We start from the raw sequence: 19,106 nt of genomic DNA on the forward strand, positions 1-19,106 counted from the left end.
GACTACTGGTCTAAAATCTCTGGAAGAATTTCTCTGTATTCCCTCCCTTACTCTTTAGAGGAGGGTGGTTCTTCTCCCATCTGGAAAAAGCTTTGAGATTTTTCTCCATAGAGAATAAGATGCCCTCTACACCAGAGGACAGAGGATTGAGTGAGTGTGGACATACTGAATGTGGTGATGCCCCCTCTCCCAAACGTCATTCCCCACTTGGTTCCCAAAGTACTGGCAGGCAGTCAGGCAGGTACTCACAGTCACAGTGGTAGAATATTCTTCTCTGAGAAACCTAACTGGCCATAGAGAGATTACCTACAGATCCCCCAACACATGAAGCCTACACATGAAGCAGATGATCAGCAAAGCCACATCCCACGAAGAGAGAACATGCATGGCTCAGGATCAGGTATCTGTCAGCATCATTTAAGACAACACTAGATTGGAAGGGAGGCACCAGATGACTGTTAAAAATAGATGACAGAACTAAAGCCACTTAAGAGACTGAGATCAGGCTTCTTAAAAACTGGGTCATGCACATGGGGGTGATAATAGCACAAGGTTTACAGAGGTGTATCACAGACCTGGTGGGTGCTACTCTGTGATGTGACCTCCATGTAGTAACCACCAACTTAATGAGTAACGGTGGGAGAACCTAAACATTATTTGGGGTTTGGGGCTTTTGTTTGAAATCCCCCCCCCAAACATACATCCCAATCCCCACAAAGGCTACGAAGGTGAGGACTGATTGTGAGGAGGAAGTTTTTCTCCTTTCTTTCATATTTACTGAATCTATTAGGTTAAAGGTAGTGGTCTAGGGTCTTGGGATACTGAAAACTGTTTCAAAAAGACTAAGGGTTTTTAAATTAAGAGCTGTCCCTTTTTCCAGCCTGTCTTCACCAGAGAGTGCAGCAGAGATATCAAGCTGTAATGCTCCTGAAGGTTTCAAAAGATGGATTTGAGAAACTCCTAGAACTCCTCTCAGGCTAGGGTTCTAACTTTGAAGTGGAAGTGACTTGCTGCTGTTGAACACATCTACCACTGAAGTGTGAGGCCGTGTCTGTCCTGTGTGCCTGGAGGTTCTCGGGGTTTCTGCCACCTCACTGTTCAGGCGCCCCAGACTCCCAGGATCATGCTTGTGAATCTTCTCAGTCAAGGTTGGCAGAGGTGAAAAACAAGTGTCAGATTACAGCGTTCTCTTGTTTACCTTCACACTTGACAAAGGGATAGGAAGAATCCAGAAGTATTTAAATACACTTTATCTACATCCCAAAGTTCTAGGTGCTTAGGATTCCTCAGTCAGCAAAAAGACTTGCTGCCCTTGTGGGGATTTCATTGCTGGGAGATAACAGGCAGCAGGTGTTCTCAACCCCCTCATCGAAACTGCAGGTTTTCCCAGATGTGGACCTGCTCACAAACCTTAGTGCCGTGCACTTGCCATCGCTTGTTCAGGTAAAGCTGGGAATTGAATGCAGGCATGTCTCCATTCAGTGCCAGACTAGCACACCACCCCGGCCTGAGCTGCTGCCCTCTTGCCTGGACTCTGAACAGCCTTCTCACGGACCTCCTTCCTCCCACCTTTGCACTTTCCAGTTCATCTTCACTCAGTAGCCAGAGTTCATCTTTAGAACCAAATCACACCTTCCCACTTACTTTGAAAGCCCTCAGGGAGTGTGTGGCTACACAGATTGCAGTATATTCATGCCAAAGAATACTTCCTAACGTTCAAATGTTAGAAACTGCTGATTCGTTCAGAAACACTGGTGAATCTCAAAAATACTATGTGCAAAAGAAGACAGACACAAAAGAGTACTATCTGGTTCCATTTATATGAAATCAGAAAAGAATTTAGTTGCTTGAGGCCAGGGAGGGAAAGCAGGGTAGAGGTCTTGATTGGAGAGATGCAAGGGAGCATTTTGGAGTAGTGGAAAATTCTAAATAGACGGTTGTCATGTTTTATATGGACATACCCATTTGTCATATCTCTTGAATTGCACACTTAAATGGGCCCATTTTGTATGCAAGTGGTACCTCAAAGCTAAAAAAACCCTAAGCTTGTTAATGGTATCCATTGCAATTAGAAAAACATAAAAACTGATGGCTTACCAGAAAAAAAAAAAAATGCTAAACAGGTGTTTGTAAAAATTCAGTTGCCTTTTCTAATTAAAACACTCTGAAATCAGAAATAAAATTAAACTAAATTTGATTAAAAACCTACTTACTGAAAACGAATAACAAACATAATTTTAAAGGAAATGCTATGAAAATTTCCCTTAAAGTCAGGAACAAATGAATTCTATAAAAGGACCATTATTATCAATCATTGTTTTAGAGGATCAAAAAGTCCAAAAAAAGAAAAAAAGCTCATTTAAATATTTTAAAAAGAAAACATTTTCTCTTCTTCTATTTATAATTTTGTCCCTAGAAAACCCAGAAGATACTACTAAAAATTTCTAGGCTTACTAAAAGCACATTTGGCAAGGTGGCTGAATTCAACAAGGTAAGCATGCAAAGTTAGTGTCTCTTCTTTTTGTTAGTAAGAGCCAACTTGAAATGAAAATGGAAAAAAGCCAACCCTGTTCATATTAACTGTAGTATCTTGTAAAATGGTGGGGAGAAATTTAATAGGGAAGACATAGAACCTATATGATTCTGTAAACTGTAAAATCTTGTCGAGGATAAAGAAGTAAGACGCGAAGAGATGGAAAAACATAGGAGTTATTGTTTGGGGACTCAAAAGGATAGGAGTGCCAATCTTTCCCAAACTGATACACAGATTTTATGTACGGTCAGTTAGATTCACAAGGTCCACTACCTTAAGTGATTAAAAAGTTTATATGTATTCATAAATTTCTGAAAATAGCCAAGAAAATTATGAAAAATGATAAAAATTGGCCTTTTGTGTATTAAAATGTATTGCTGAGCCTCTCTAAACAATATGATGTAAAGTGTGAGAATGGAAGTACTTGAAAACAGAAAACAGAAAAATGAATAAATATGTCAGTGTAATGGAATAGGGAGCTCATAAACAGAAATTAGTATATGTGGCAATTTTGCCTCTTACTTTTTATGAAATCTTAGCCCCTTAAATTATGCCAAATACAAAAATGAATCCCAGATAAAGACTAATTATAAGACATAAAACACAAAAACAATTGGAATAAAATTGAGGAGTCTAGTTACTACCTAGGGATTGAAGTGATCTTTTTTAAATGATTTTATCTATTAGATAGCGAGAATGAGCATGGGGGCGGGGCAGAAGGAGAGGGAGAAGCAGACTCCCTGCTGAGCAGGGAGGCCAACACAGGGCTCGAGTCCAGAACTCTGAGATCATGACCTGAGCTGAAGGCAGATGCGTATCCAGGCACCCCTGAAGTGATCTAAAAAGATTTTTTTTTTTTTTTTTTGAGAGAGTGCATATGCACGTGAATGGGGGTAGGAGGGCTGGGTGGGGCAGCAGGAGGGGGAGAGGGAGAGGAAGAGAATCCTAAGCAGTCTCTGCCCAGCATGGAGCTTGATCTCAGGACTCTGAGATCACGACCTGAGCCGAAATCAGGAGTCCAGTGCTTAACCGACTGAGCCACCCAAGAGTCCCTCAAAAAGATTTCTAATGAAAACTAATGGGGCGCCTGGGTGGCTCAGTCGGTTAAGCGACTGCCTTCGGCTCAGGTCATGATCCCAGGGTTCTGGGATCGAGTCCCACATCGGGCTCCCTGCTCTGCGGGGAGCCTGCTTCTCCCTCTGCCACTCCCCCGCTTGTGTTCCCTCTCTCGCTGTCTCTCTCTCTGTCAAATAAATAAATAAAATCTTTAAAAAAAAAAAAAAAAACTAATGATAGTGTTATGTAAAATGTTGTGTCTCTTGCAAAATGCTTAGCCCTAATTTAGCATTTTTAAAAAATTTTAATTGGTCCATAAACTTGAAATTGAAAGCTGTTGTGAAAAAAAAATTAGTTTTCTTTTTAAATTATTATTGTGTGGTCAGTGTCCATTAAATGGCTAAAACGTGGATTTTTTTTTTAGATTTCATATGTCAATTGCAAATTACTTGTTCAAATTTCACATTTGGACTTTTTGTAATTTTAAAAAATTACTGTATATTATACCTTGGAACCTACAAAAATAGCAGATATATTTTTTAAAAACTAAAATAAGTTTTTTAATATATGCTATTATATGCTATAAGCATATAATATTGAGCCACAGTATGATTATATAACCCCTAGTCACAGACTACCTCCGCATGGTTCTGATACTAGACAAAGCCCTTTACATTTTAATGTCTTTTATTTCACAATTTGTAAATGTTACCGTTGTTAGAAAAGAACTAAAATAAACTATCCTTCCATTTTTTTGTGTGTGCAAAAGAAAGTGATTATGATGATGAAAATCATATTCTTATTAGAGATGGTATGAGAAATACATCTTGTGTAAAGAACTTTGAAGGAACTGTAGGTGGTTAGCCTGGAGAATTGGAGATGTATTAATAAGGAATAAGGCAGCTGTCATCAGTTTGGCCCAGTTGAGCTCTAGGCACTGATTTGTATTTATTTGTTGACTGTGTCTAGCACAGAAGGGTTAGTTTTGTAGTTGGTAGAGCATACGATATATTGATCACTCTGATCTTCATCTCAAACCCAAGATTCAGTCAGGGCCCCTTTCTGCCTTGGACCAGCTTTCGGGTCCAAAGGGGTAGGCCGGATTTGAGTCTAATCTAGTTAGAACAACATTTGGAACATGTATTACCAGACATCAGGACCAGCTGGGCCAGAGATTTCAGCAAGGTAAAAACCAGAGGGCATAGTAATGAAGAACATTAACATTCAGAAGGAGTCCAAAGTCAGAGCCAGGGTAGACATGTCATGGGCATCAGGCCATAAGAGGACAACAGGAATCAAGGCCCCTCTGATTTGAAATCAGGAGTAGCCTCATGCTAGAACCCATTATCATAAGATTAGTTATGGTGGGCAGGGTGTCTAATTGCAGTCTATATCCTTCAAGATTGGTAATGTACAAGTGTAAGAAAGAAGAGAATTAGAAGAATATAATTATTTGGTGTTACTTCAGATTGGAAAAGTTGGGTGGAAGTCACAAACAGTCTGACTCAGTATGAGAAGTAACAGTCAAATGATTTAGAAATCTTTGGAAGAGTTTTCAGTTTGTAAGTGTTGGAGTTTTATAGATCCTAGATAACCGTCTGTCAAACAGTACTGTAGAAGAGACATTCGTACTGCATGGAGGTTGGAGTAGATCATCACTTTTTGTTTGTTTGTTTTTTTAGAGAGCATGTGCATGCATGTGCATGCAAGCGTGGGAGGGTTGGAGGGGCAGGGGCAGAGGGAGAATCCTAAGCAGGCTCCATGCCTGACTTGGGCTCGATTATGAAAGTAGTTTTGACCTTACAGGCCCCCAAAGGCTCTTGGGGACTCCCAGTAGTCTCCAGGCTACACTTTGAGAATTGCTCTTTTTTTTTTTTTTTTTTACTGCTCCAGTCAGTGAAAGGGAAACTTTATTGGGCCTTGGGGCTCGGGCAGGAGGCCGCCCTGCGGCAAAGGAAGAGCCAGTGGAGGGGCCTTATTTGACCTTTTTGGGGCGCAGGTTGTTGGTGTGTCTGCACTTCTTCTTGCGGCAGTTGACAGCGCGGGGGTGCAGGCGAGCATAACACTTGCGGCAGATCATCTTGTCGCAGTTGTATTTCTGGGCCAGCTGGCAGAGGGAAGGCTCGATGATGCAGAGGCGAAGCACCAAGTGCACCAAGTGCAGGGTGGACTCTTTCTGGATATTATAGTCTGACAGAGTACAGCCATCTTCTAGCTGTTTGCCCGCAAAAGTCAGACACTGCTGGTCAGGCGGGATGCCCTCCTGGTCTTGGATTTTGGCTTTGACATTCTCAGTGGTGTCACTGGGCTCGACCTCAGGGTGATGGTCTTGCCTGTGAGGGTCTTCACAAAGATCTGCATCTCTGCGTCTGCTGGCGTGAATCCGCAAGACTGCCGCCACCAAACTGCTCCGCCACCTCGTTGAAGAGAAAGAGGGCGGGCGGCGGAACCGAGAATTGCTCTTACAGACTATGTTTTGAGAAGACTGAGACCAAATTTTTGTAATCCTCATATAGGGTAATTATGGGATCATATGAGATGTTTTCATCACTACCTAAGTGTTGCAGACAATCAGGAACTTCTCAAAGCCTATAAGAGTGTGATTTAATCAGGCCATTGAGGGGTCTATTACTGAATTTCCAAAACTAGTTGATAGGTCCCTCTTGGATTTTTTTTGTCTTATTTGAGCAGTCTTGCTCCCTCTCCTCCCCACTGCATGCCCAGTGCCTAGGACGATACTAGCTCCATAATAGATGTTTGATAAAATATTGATTTGCCTGACTAATAGTTCTATAAGATAAAAGCACTGGGTACTAACATGATGTATGTGATTGATTGATTGATTTCCCTTAGGACACAAGTTAACAGAGAGTGAGAGAAACCAATTATTGGCAATAGCATCATCATTGTTCGTGGCATTCCAATTAAGAGCACAACATTTTCAAGAACATGGAAATGCAAGGTATGTTAGATCATTTAAAACAGCATAAATGAGAGGAAAAACACTGATAATCTAATCAGAATAGGAAATAGCTAATAAAAGATGTGACTGATCTTAATTTTGAATCTTGTGTTTGGAGAAGCATAATACAATCACACTGTTTAAAAATGATATTGTTTCTATTTTTTCAAATGATTTTTTTTTAATTCAGATAAAAAGGATCTTGGCCCCTTTAACTTGGACATTATTAGAGGTAAGAAGATATTCTGAAACCTCATGGAATATCTGTTTAAGCAATTTGTATTCTGTTTTATAACTTTGTTAATCTTGAACAAAGTTTTAAAAAGTGTTAGAGTACAAAAAATTAGGATTGACTCTGAGCAGTTAAAATATATATATATACCTATATATATGAGTTTTATATAAACTCATAAGATACCAGAAGGAATTAACACCAGGTTAAGTTAGTTATTTGTGAGCCCTAAGTATACTTTTTAGCTTCCTAGTAATGTAAGTGAAAGAAAAAACATGCTTTATACCAGGGCAAGTGGAAACAAAGTCAGCATGACATTAATACCTCTAAATGACAGGATAACTTACTATATATGTCTGTGTTTTTGCTAGCGTAATCCTGCTTTAGCAAGTACAGTCTATTTATTACTTGCTAGAGTGATGTTGTTGATAAAATTGTGTCACTTCAACTTCTTTTCCATTCTTTTTGCTTTTCCACAAGAGGAAGAACAAAGATAAAAAGAAAAAAGATGGCAGGTGACTGAGCAGCTCTGATCAGAAACTCAGATTACCCTTGAAGAATTAGGTAGAGGAAAAGTAAATAGGGTTTGGGCTATATCTTAATGGCTAACTGGTTTTACTCAGAAAATCTTGGAGTAATTGGTACTCTTCATTTGTTCTCATTCTCAAGAGAATGTATAGGAAGCTTAATGTATGAGTTTTTTTCCCCCTTTTTTTTTTTATTGAAGTATAGCTGACACACAGTGTTACGTTAGTTTCCAGTGTATAACGTAGTGATTTGACAGACAGCTCTTTATGTGATGCTCACCATAAACCTAGTTACCATCCGTCATCATATAACACTATTAGAGTGCCACTGACTGTAATTCATATGCTGTACCATTCATATGGACTTACTCATTCCATAACTGGAAACCTGTACCTCGTCCTCCCCTTCGCCCATTTTGCCCCTCCCCCCCTCCTCAAACCCCTTCCCTCTGGCAGTCATCGGTTCTCTATATATATGGGTCTGTTTCTGCTGTTTGTTTTGGTTTTTAGAATCCACACATAAGAGAAATCAGTGGTATTCGCCTTGCTTTGTCTGACTTATTTTACTTAGCATAATCCCTTCTAGGTCCATGCATGTTATTGCAGATGGCAAGATCTCATTCTTTTTTATGGGCCAAGTAATACTTACTCTCTCCCTCTCTCCCTCCCCCTGCCCATCTCTCTGTGTATATAAATGAAGGAAATCGTCATTGTAAATAATGCTGCCGTAAGTATAGGGGTTCATATATCTTTTTGAAGTAGTGTTTTCATTTCCCTTGGGTAAATACCCATTAGTGGAATAATGTATGATCTTTTTTAAGCTATGATTTGATAGATGTTTAGGGAGAGATGAGAGATTATAGAATATCAGTAAATTACTGAATGACTGGAAGGAGGAGGAGAATGGGCAGTAAAGACATGAATCTGGTTGGTTTTTCCCCCCTAAAGTTGTGCTGACCAGTGTGGTAGCCACTGGCCATGTGTGCTTACTTTAATTGAAATTTCAGTTTCTCAGGCATGTTCAGTGCCACTGTTCTAGAGCCACCAGCCATTGCCGTACGGTGGCTCGTGGCTACTGAATTGAGCAGTAGAAAGAACCTTCCATCGTTATTATAGTTTGTTTCCATCAAACTCTGTTGGGACAGGGATGTTTAGGAGGTGCATGTGTCTAGCTTTTGTTTTAAAACGAGAATCATACCTTGTATTTTTTCTTTTGATAAATATAGTATTCGTATCTTGATTACCTTCAGATGTTATTTGACCTTGATCATTTCTGAAGTCCTGAGTGTAGCTGATGATGAACTGGTTTGATCTTTAAGAAATGTATTCAGGTCATTTTCAGAGAGTGCTGACTTGCCACTGGGAAGAATCTGAAAAAGGTTTAAAAAGGAAAAGAATAAAAATTACCTGTAATCCCACAAACCCTTCAGTAAGCACTTTTTCGCATTTTGATGTATTCCCTTCTAAGTATATGTGTGTGTATATTTATGGAGATACATACATGTAGCATATATAAACCTTACATAGAGTCATACTGAGAATATAGTTTGAATTCTGTTTTTTTAATTGTAGTATTACGTTGCAAATATCTTTTATTCCCTAGTCTTTAGAAGCATATTTTAAATTTTCATTACAGAATTTAAAACGTGGCAAACTTTTGCTCTTCAAAAGATACCACTGAGAAAGTTATGAAACAGTATAGCAAATGGCAGAATGTATTCAGAGATAGATAGATAGATATAAATAAATATATATATAAGGGGCTTGAGTCTGTAATGTATAAATAATTTTTAAAACTCAAAAATAAGCCCGACACCCTAATAAAAAAATAGAAGATCTTTATTAAAGAAGTTATATGAATGTGACAAATTCATGAAAAAGTTTTTCCGCATTGTCAGAGGAAAGACAAATTAAAATCACAGTGCTACACTAACACACACCAAGTAAAATGTACATTAAGTGGTAAGTGGATAAATAATTGTGCTATATCCATATAATGGAATACTACTTAGCAGTAAAATAGAAAGAAGTACTGGTACATGCCTCACCATGCAAAAATCTGAAAAGTAAGTCACGCTCAGAGAGACAAACCAGTTCAAGAAGACTATATAATCTATAACTTTACTGGAAATTTCTGGTAAAGGCAAAAGTATAGAGACAGGAAGAAGATCAGTGGTTCCCTAGGTGCAAGTGTTGCTGTCACAGAATCACATCTTTATACATTCTGTGCCCCGAACCAAAAACCATAAACCAGTAATTATTTTAAATGTATTAGTTGCTTAAATTATGTAGAAAACAAAATGTGGGTATGAAACCAAAGGTAAAATAATACTGGCTTTTATAATGGTTCATGTGTTTACCTTTACTGAGGCCCTTATTTATTCATGTGGCTTCCTGGTACTGTCCAGTGCCCTTTCATTTCAACCTTGCAAGACTGCTGCCTGTAGGGCAGGTCTGGTGGTCGCAGACTGCCTCAGCTTTTGTTTATCCGGGAATCTCTTAATTTCCAGTTTGAATGTCTTAATCCAGTTTTGTTGTTAGGATTCTTGGTTGACTGCTTATTTTGGTTTCTTTTCTTCCTTTTAACACTGAGTATATCAGCCTACTGCCTCTGGACTCCATAGTTTCTGATGAAAATCTGACAATCTATTGAGAATCCCTTGTATGTGATGGTTTGCTTCTCTCTTGATACTTTCAAGATTTTCTCTTTATCTTTGGCTTTTGAAAGTAATGTATCTTGGTGTGGGTCTTTGAGTTCATGTGACTTGAGTCCATTGAGCCACTGTTGGTGGGAATGCAAGCTGGTGCAGCCACTGTTGAGGTTTTTTTTTTAACATTTATTTATTTATATATGAAAGAGAGGAGGGAGAGCATGAATGGAAGTGGCAGAGGAAGAGAGAATCTGAAGCAGACTGCATGCTGAGCATAGAGCCTGACACAGGGCTTGATCTCAAGAACCTGAGATCATGATCTGAGCCGAAACCGGGAGTTGGCCAGTTAACCAACTGCACCACCCAGGTGCCCCAAGCTTCTTGAATGTTTATATTCATACCTGTCATCAAATTTGGGAAGTTTTCAGCCGTTATTCAAATATTTTCTCTACCCCCTTCTCTCTCTCTCTCTTTCTGGGATTTCCATGATGTGTACATTGGTTGGCTTTCTGGTATCCCACAGGACCCATAGGCTCTGTTCGTCTTTCTTCAAACTTTGTTCTTTATACTCGAGAATTTTTCTTGTCTTGTCTTCAAGTTGCTGATTCTTCTGCCTGCTCAAATCTGCCTTTGAAGCCTTCTAGTGAGTTTTTCATTTCAGTTATTGTACTGTTTAGCTCTAGAATTTTTTAATTTCCTTCTAGGTTTTTTTTTCTTTTTTTCCGTCTAGGTTTTTAATCTCTATTATTTTCATTTTGTTTACATATTGTTTTCTTGACTTTCTCCATATCTTTCTTTAGTTTTTTTGAGCATTTTTTTGAGATTTTATTTATTTATTTGACAGAGAGAGAGAGAGAGAAAAAGAGAGAGAGTGCACGAGGAGGGAGAATGGCAGGCAGAGGGAGAGGGAGAAGCAGGCTCCCTACTAAGCAAGGAGCCTGACCTGGGGCTCGATCCCAGGACGCTGGGATCATGACCTGAGCTGAAGGCAGACACTTAATGGACTGAGCCACCCAGGTGCCCCGAGTTTTTTGAGCATCTTTAAGAGAGGGTTGTTTTAATGTTTTTGTCTACTATATCTACCAGTAAGTCTTTTTCATGGTCATATTTTGCTAATCTTTTTTCCTTGAGAAGGCCATACTTTTCTGTTTCTGTTTCTATATATGATTTGTGATTTTTGTTGTTGTTGTTGAATACTGGACATTTGAATCTAATAATGTGGTGACTCTGGAAATCAGATTCTCCTCCTTCCTCAAGGTTTACTCTTTTGTTGTTGTTGTTGTTGTTGTTGTTGTTATTTTGGCATGTTGGGGGCTGTCTCTTACCAATGATCAGCCTGAGGTATAAATGTAAGGTCTTCCCAGGTATTTTCTGAGCATTTCCCTGTGCATGTGTGTTCACTTTCCAATTTTCCTCATAAATGCAGCCATTTTTGAATGTCTTAGTCTTTAATGTCTGGCTTCTGAAAGGGGAAAAAAGCAAAAAACGAAGGAAAATGGGGGAACTGACCCTTTAAATGCCCTGGAAGTCACTTCAGGCAGAGGGAGTGGGGCTCACAACAGTGGCAGGAGGTGCAGCTGCAGTGGGTACCCACCTTTTTTCCTGAACGTCTGTGATCAGAACAGGAATTGGGTATCATAGCACAGATCCCCAGTATTTGGAGGACAGGTCCTTTTTCTGCCCACCCCGGCTTCCACAGGCTGTGTGTAAGCTGCTTCAGGAACACATGCACAGCTTCCTGCCGCTGGCTGGGGATGCGGGGATGAGTAGCTGCCACTGGACTAAGAGCTGAAATTGACCAAATTGATTGCAGTTTACCATCCACCTTTTCCCCTGAAATTTTTAAGCTGGACTGGACTGGAGTTCTAAACTAGTAATCAGAGAAATCCTGCCAGTGTAATTGTCATCTAGGTGGGGAGACATTCCTGGTGCTTCCTAGTCTACCATCATCCGAGAATCCTCCTCCTCCTCCTCTATATATTACTGTTGAATTCATTAGCCTTTTTTTTTTTTAATTTTTAAAAAAGATTTATTTTAGAGAGAGCATGCGTGAGCAGGAGGGCAGAGGGAGAGGGAGAATGAGAGAGAATCTCAAGCAGACTCCGTGCTGAGTGCAGAGTCTGTCACGGGACTTGACTCAAGGCTTGATCTCACGACCCTGAGATCATGACCTGAGCCGAAACCAAGGGTCCTCTGCTTAACTGTGCCACCCGGGCGCCCCTCATTACCCTTTAAAAGTTGGAAAAAATTATATTAGTGATATATATGGGCCAGAAATTCAGTTACGTAGATAATTGTGCATGTCTTACCTATATAATGATGATTTGTTTTTCATGAGTTTATTTTCTATGGAACTTATTTATTTAGTAAACCAGCTTATTGTGAAATAGGTACTATCCATGACAACAGAGATCTGTAACATCTAGCAAAATATATTGATTTGTTTGACAGTATAATCTTACTTAGGTAAAGTGAATCTAAGTTATTTTTGCTAGTTTGCTGAAAAGGTCTCTGACATCAAAGCTAATGTTAGGTGATCGAATCTTTACATTTTGGCTTAGGAAGCGTGTTTTCATTATTGGCTTGGGAATGGAGTCTAAGAGTCAGCCTCCAGGTGTGGCTGCACATTGCTCAGTCATGGGTGTGCTCATGTAATGTTTATGCTTCCAAATCCAGTAGCCTGCAGCCCTTCCTTCCTGCTGATCTTATTTTCCCAGTATCTCTATGGATTTTACTCTTTCATCATTTATGACTTGGAAAAAGACACTGATGATACATACCCATAGTATTTGGATAATAAGAAGATAGCAGTGCATTTTAGAAAAAAACAAAACAAAGTTAATGTCAGAAATAATAGCAATTTTTCTTAGGATGACCGTAAATAAATTTGGCAAACACAATTAAGTTTTTACATAAGTACATGATAATTATTCCAAAGCACTACTATTGACAGAAATGAATCCTTGAAAGTGGTGTTAAACAATCACTTCATGTGATTTGAAGCTAAAGTGATTTTGTCAGCATTGTGGTTTGGTTTAATAATTTGTTGCACTAGGGGTGCCTGGGTGGCTCAGTCGGTTAAGCAACTGCCTTCAGCTCGGGTCATGATCCCAGGGTCTGGGATCAAGCCCTGCATCGGGCTTCCTGCTCGGCGGGAAGCCTGCTTCTCCCTCTGCCCCTCACCCTGCTTGTGTTCCCTCTCTTGCTGGGTCTGTCAAATGAATAAATAAAATCTTAAAAAAAAAAAAATAATTTGTTGCACTAATAGGTGATGATGAGAAGAAAAAATAGTCAAGGAAACAAATTCAGTAAACTTTCACTTAGTTTTGCTCAAGATGCCTGTTTTCCTTAGATCCAAATGCTGTTCACAGGTCAGGAATGACTTTTCTGAGCGATGCCCTTTCATGTCCCCTTCTGCCATCCCAGGCTTCTCAGGTGCTAGTGAGAAGCCCATGTGCTAAGCTACACTGAGGTCCCGGATGTGGGAAGTATCATCTGTTTTTATATATTAAAGCTATTTTAAGGTGTTTCAAAGTAAATGTTGATTCCCTGGGTTTTATAAAAGGTTTTTTTGTTTGTTTGTTTTTTTTACTGCAGATACATAATAAATTCATCCAATTTTCTTGGCTTTTTTTTGCTTGTTTGCTTCATTTTCTTTCTTTAGAATACTTTCCACCATTTCCCAGAGAACGTGTTCATCAAATTCCTAAACACTTATGGGGCACCTGGGTGGCTCGGTCGGTTGAGTGGCCAAGTCTTGATTTCGGCTCGGATCAAGATCTATGGGGTCCTGGAATCAAGCCCCATGTCAGGCTCTGCGCTAAGTGCAAGTCTGCTCGAGGATTCTCTCTCCCCCCAACCCCCCCCGCTCATGCTCTCTGTATCTTTCTTTCTCTAAAATAAATAAATAAATCTTTAAATTCCTAAACACTTACATGTGAGCTATTGAGAAAATCAGCAACATCAAACTCTTTAATTCATTTGGAGTTCACTTATTTGTAGGTTATAAATGGGTTTCTTCATTGTGATTTGGCAGCCTTTTATTTATAAGATATTCCAACCAATTCCTCAGAGTAGTATCTCTTTATATGTCTAAGGATAGCAAGACAGAAATATACATGAGTGTCTCAGTCAGTTTGAGCCACACTTGCAAGTTACCATGGACTGGGTAGCTTAGATAACAAACATTTGTCACAGCCCTGGAGGCTGAAAATCCAAAATCAGGGTGCTTCCCTGTCTGGGTTCCAGTGAGGGCTCTCTTCTAAATCGCTGAAAGCCTACTTCTTACATCCTTACATGGTGGAAAGAGGGCAAGCTAGCTCTCTGGCCTCCTCTTACAAGGGCATAATCCTGTTTGTGAGTGTTCCAGTCTCATGGCCTAATACCTCCCAAAGCCCCCTCCTCCAGATACCATCACAGTGTGCATTAGACTTCAACACAGGAGTTTTTGGAGTGAGGGCACAAACATTCAGTCAGTAACAGGGTGTGTATGCTTACATACCCTCTCCTTCTCTCGCTCCCCTCCCTCTCCTCTCCCTTCTCTTTTCCCTGCTGCCCTCCTTTCTCTTTCCCTCTCTTCCCTCTTTCCTTCTTTCTTTCACTTGTGTGACTTGTGCATGTGCACCCTCCCCCCATCTAAGTAGGTATGCATATGTTACATAAATACATTCTGTGGTTTAGTGGAAAAAAACTAGAACTTAGAATTAGAAGTTTGGTATTTAGCCATAACTATACCATTTATTAGTAATGTGACCTTAGGTATGTTACTCTTTACTCTAAGCTTAAATTCACCAGCAAAATGGGAATAGTGTATATTCTGTACTGTTTCATAAAGTTTTTGTGAGAATAATTGATCCTGTGTAATTATGTTTCAATAATTCTTTTACCTAATTTGTTCTAAAGAAATAAAAAATGAATTCTATATTGTAGTACGAAACCAAGGAAATGCTTTATAGATAAGCAAAAACCATCAAGAATAAGAAATGCCTTTGTTTATATCAGGCAGCTATAAATATGACAAGAAAGTAGAATTTGGGGTCTAATTCTCTTCAGTGAAATAAATGAGATGCCTTGTGTTACAGTCCAGCAAATGGGACACCAATAGGGTGTGTTTTTAATGTTACTTAGATCATTCTTTTGCTTTGTGGTTTTTTATTTTGCATTTTTCTTTAAAAAACCTAAGATTATATCAAGTACTTGTTTGAATTCTTTTTCCATTCTTTTGTAGTTTTCCTTTATTACACTAGTATTTCATATTTCAGATTTATTTTGTAGGGTGATATGAAGTTGAGATCTAATCAGTTCCATTGTTTCAAATTTTAATTCCAGTATAGTTAATATACATTGTTAAATTAGGTTCAGATGTACAATATAGTGATTGAACAATTCCATACATTACTCAGTGCTCATCATGATAAGTGTGCTCTTAATCCCCATCACCTATTTCACCCATCCCCTCACCCACTTTCCCTCTTGTTCTCTATGGTTAAGAGTCTCTTTTTTTAGGGGTGCCTGGGTGGCTCAGTTGGTTAAGCGACTGCCTTCGGCTCAGGTCATGATCCTGGAGTCCTGGGATTGAGTCCCGCATCGGGCTCCCTGCTCGGCAGGGAGTCTGCTTCTCCCTCTGACCCTCCCCCCTCTCATGTGCTCTCTCTCTCTCATTCTCTCTCTGTCAAATAATTAAATAAAATCTTAAAAAAAAAAAAAAAACAGAGTCTCTTTTTTGGTTTGTCTCTTTTTCTTTGTTTTGTTAGAATTCATTCCATTTATTCACTTGTCTATCCTTTCCTTATTGATTATAAATGTTACATTGAACCTATGCAAAATTCTTAAAATCTATTATGGTCTAATTTCCAAATTTTTCTCTTAATTTTCATTTGTCATTCTATCCTTATATTAATAATTTATTATTTTCTTCTAAAATTTATTGATCATTCTTCTAGCCGAGCTTTGAAGGCACTTTGATATTGGAATTGCCTTCAAGTTATAGTAAGTTTGGGTAGGATAGACCTCAAACATTGAAGTTTTTCAAAAAAAATATGACTGTATTTATCAAAGTCTCTTTGTTTCCCTCATCAAAGCTTTATAATTTTTTATTGTAAGGCTCGATTTCTTGTTATTCTTAGTTTATGTCTTTGTGCCATTATTCTTAGGTTGTTTATATGTTGTATTATGGACGGGATCTTTTTCTCATTTTTAAAATGATTACTGATTTGGTAAAGAGAAGCTAATGATATTTGTATTTCTTTTTTTGAATTAAAAAATAACATCAGAATTTACCATCTTAACCATACCAACTTAACCATTTTTAAGTATACAGTACATTCATGTTAACTATATGCAGAGTATTGTGCAACAGATCTCTAGAAGGTTTTGGGGCGCCTGGGTGGCTCAGTCGTTAAGCGTCTGCCTTTGGCTCAGGTCATGATCCCAGGGTGCTGGGATCGAGCCCCGCATCGGGCTCCCTGCTCAGCAGGGAGCCTGCTTCTCCTTCTCCCTCTGTCTACCACTCTGCCTACTTGTGCTCTCTCTCTGTCAAATAAATAAATAAAATCTTAAAAAAAAAAAAAAAAAGATCTCTAGAAGGTTTTCATCTTGTAGAACTGAGATTCCACCCTCATTGAATGACTTCTCTTTCTTCTCCCCCAAGCCCTTGGCAACCACCATTCTTTCTGTTACTGTGAGTTTGATTACTTTACTAGTTGCATTTTTTGTAATAATTCTTCTTCCTAAACTTAAAAAACCTATTATAATACTTTTTTTACTTGATTTCAAGAGGGGCAATCCTATAACCTTCTGAATCACTTGGGATGCTTCTGGGTACAGGTAACAGAAAACCCTATTCAGACTGACAACAGTTCTCACCTCACAGTGAACAGGAAGCTCAGAGGAGAGAAAAGACAAAGCTCAGTTTGTTCATCTGCTAATGCCACATTCTCTTAGCCTCACTTTCTTCTCTCTGTGGCTTTTTCATAAGGCTGTGTTGGGATAGCTGTAGAAGTTTCAGGAGTCAAATCTAGATAAGGTTCCGAGGATTATGTCTGTCTCTAAGTGAGGACACCTTTCCCAGCTGTTTCCCGACCAGCTACTTCTCAGTTCCTATTGACCAGAAGTAAAATTCCTGTCCATTACGAAGTCAGTCACTGCAAAGGGAATTGGATTATCATGGTTGTCTTGGACTAATTTTCTGGTGTGAAATAGATGTTGAGTAATCAACTAAAGTGACCACCACATTTTCCAATTACTCAATGCCTTCCTTATTACTAGAACTTCCAGTACAGTTTCATGTTTAAGAGCAAAAGCTTTTAGGGGCGCCTGGGTGGCTCAGTTGTTAAACGTCTGCCTTCGGCTCAGGTCATCCCAGGGTCCTTTGATCGAGCCCCGCATCAGGCTCGCTGCTTGGCCAGGAGCCTGCTTCTCCCTCTTTTGCTCCCCCTGGTTGTGTTCCCTCTCTGGCTGTCTCTCTCTCTGTGTCAATAAATAAAATCTTAAAACAAAACAAAACAAAACCAAACCAAAGGATTTTGTGCCAGAGACTTGGATTTCCCCTGGTTCTGCCAGTCCCTCACTATTATCTTAGTATAAATTATTTAATTTGTTTTGAACTCTGTTTCCTCATCTGTAATCGTGGAGATAATAGTAGTTCTTTCAAAGAGTTTTTGTCGATGTCAAATGAGCTATAAAATAATATGCCCATTTAATTCTAGCTATCTTTGCCCAATTTTCTTTTTTAGAATTTCTAATGACAAAGATTCCATTTCAAGGATAATGGCCATAATGCATGCTTGTTTTATTTTTTACTAGCTGAAGTGCCTTGAGTGTTTCAATATTGAGATACGTTAGCAATTGGTAAGAAGTATTTTTTTCTTGTATTAAGGATGTGTTTTTCCATTCCATTTTGAATAAGAGAATCATATACAGATATTAAGTATAATCACATTTCTTTTAATATCATCTATTGGTCATTATAAGAGTTGAGTTAGAAAATGTAGATAATTTAGCAGGGAACAAAATGATTTAAAAAATAATCCTGTCCCCATTGAGCTTACATTCAAGCAGATGGTAGATAGACAAAACAGGTCATTAAGCTGTGTGATATGATGATAATAATAATAATGATAAATATTTTGGTGATAAAACAGGGAAGGGCTATAGATTATCCTGGAGGTGGATGGTGGGGTAGTTGGAGTTTTAATTTGGATCACAGGGAAGTGGTTGGCAGGAAAGATTAGCAGGATGAGAAGATTAACTTTAGAGCAGAGATCTAATGGAGGAAGGGAGCGAGTCACATGAATATCTGGAAGAAGAACCTTCCCATGAGAGGAGAAAGCAAATGCAAAGCCCCTGAGATTGGGGTGCCTGGCTGGCTCAGTTGGTAGAGCATGCAGCTCTTGATCTCGGGGTTGTAAGTTCAAGCCCCCACGTTAGGTGTAGAGATTAGAAATAAAATCTTAGAGAAAGAAAACCAAAAAACCCCACAAAGCCCCTGAGGTCAAAGTATGCCCTGCTGGTTTGACAAATAGCAAGGAGGCCACTGTGGTGAGAGGAGTGAGGAAGCTGTGCAGTAGTAGAGCTGGCGTTGGTTTGGGTGGGCCGTTGGAAGGCCTTGGGTTTTCACCGAGTGACATGGCGAGGCACAGCAGAGTCTTGAGCGGAGAAGAACTTGTACTGTATGTAGTAACAAGGGCATTGTGGCCGCAGTGTTGTAAATGACTCTTAAGCGGGAAAGAGGGGAAGCCAGGAAACTGGTTAGGCCTCAAGGTTCTAGGCCTGAGCCCCGGGACACTCCACAATAGCAGGTCGGGAAGGTGAGGCGGATCCGGCGAGGGAGGCTGAGAAGGAACAGCAGTGGAGATAGGCAGAAAAATAGTCTGGGAGGGAGGGAGTTCAGAGAGCCAAGTGCAGAAAGGGTTCAAGGATGCAGAGGTGTTCAACTGAAATACAGCACATTTGAAGAGTGACTGCTGACCATTGAAGTTAACAATGTGGAGGTCATGGGGAACCTTGACCAGGGCAGTGTTAGAAAATGTTGTGTGGGAAGTGGTGGTTCAAGGTGGATTGAAGGGGGTTCGAGAACAAGTGGGAAGAGAGAAAATTGGAGATTGTAAGTTCCAGCAACTCTTAGAAGGATTTGCCTTTTTTTTTT

The 19,106-nt window shown here is 39.4% G+C and overlaps 1 protein-coding gene and 1 pseudogene across 3 annotated transcripts in view; one reads left to right on the forward strand and one right to left on the reverse strand.

Annotated features, from left to right (window-relative positions):
- The window catches only part of PCCA (propionyl-CoA carboxylase subunit alpha), a 369,494-nt gene that overhangs the window by 203,183 nt on the left and 147,205 nt on the right, over positions 1-19,106 (forward strand). For all 3 annotated transcript variants that reach the window (XM_081815165.1, XM_081815167.1, XM_081815166.1), the window contains one exon: positions 6,443-6,551. In XM_081815165.1, coding sequence (XP_081671291.1) covers positions 6,443-6,551 — 109 coding nt within the window. The remainder of the gene's footprint in view (positions 1-6,442; positions 6,552-19,106) is intronic.
- On the reverse strand, positions 5,561-6,023 carry LOC102741955 (ubiquitin-ribosomal protein eL40 fusion protein pseudogene; annotated as a pseudogene).

This window comes from Leptonychotes weddellii, chromosome 3 (genome assembly GCF_054177405.1).
Source record: "Leptonychotes weddellii isolate Sample4059 chromosome 3, ASM5417740v2, whole genome shotgun sequence".
Classification (NCBI taxonomy): Eukaryota; Metazoa; Chordata; class Mammalia; order Carnivora; family Phocidae; genus Leptonychotes; species Leptonychotes weddellii.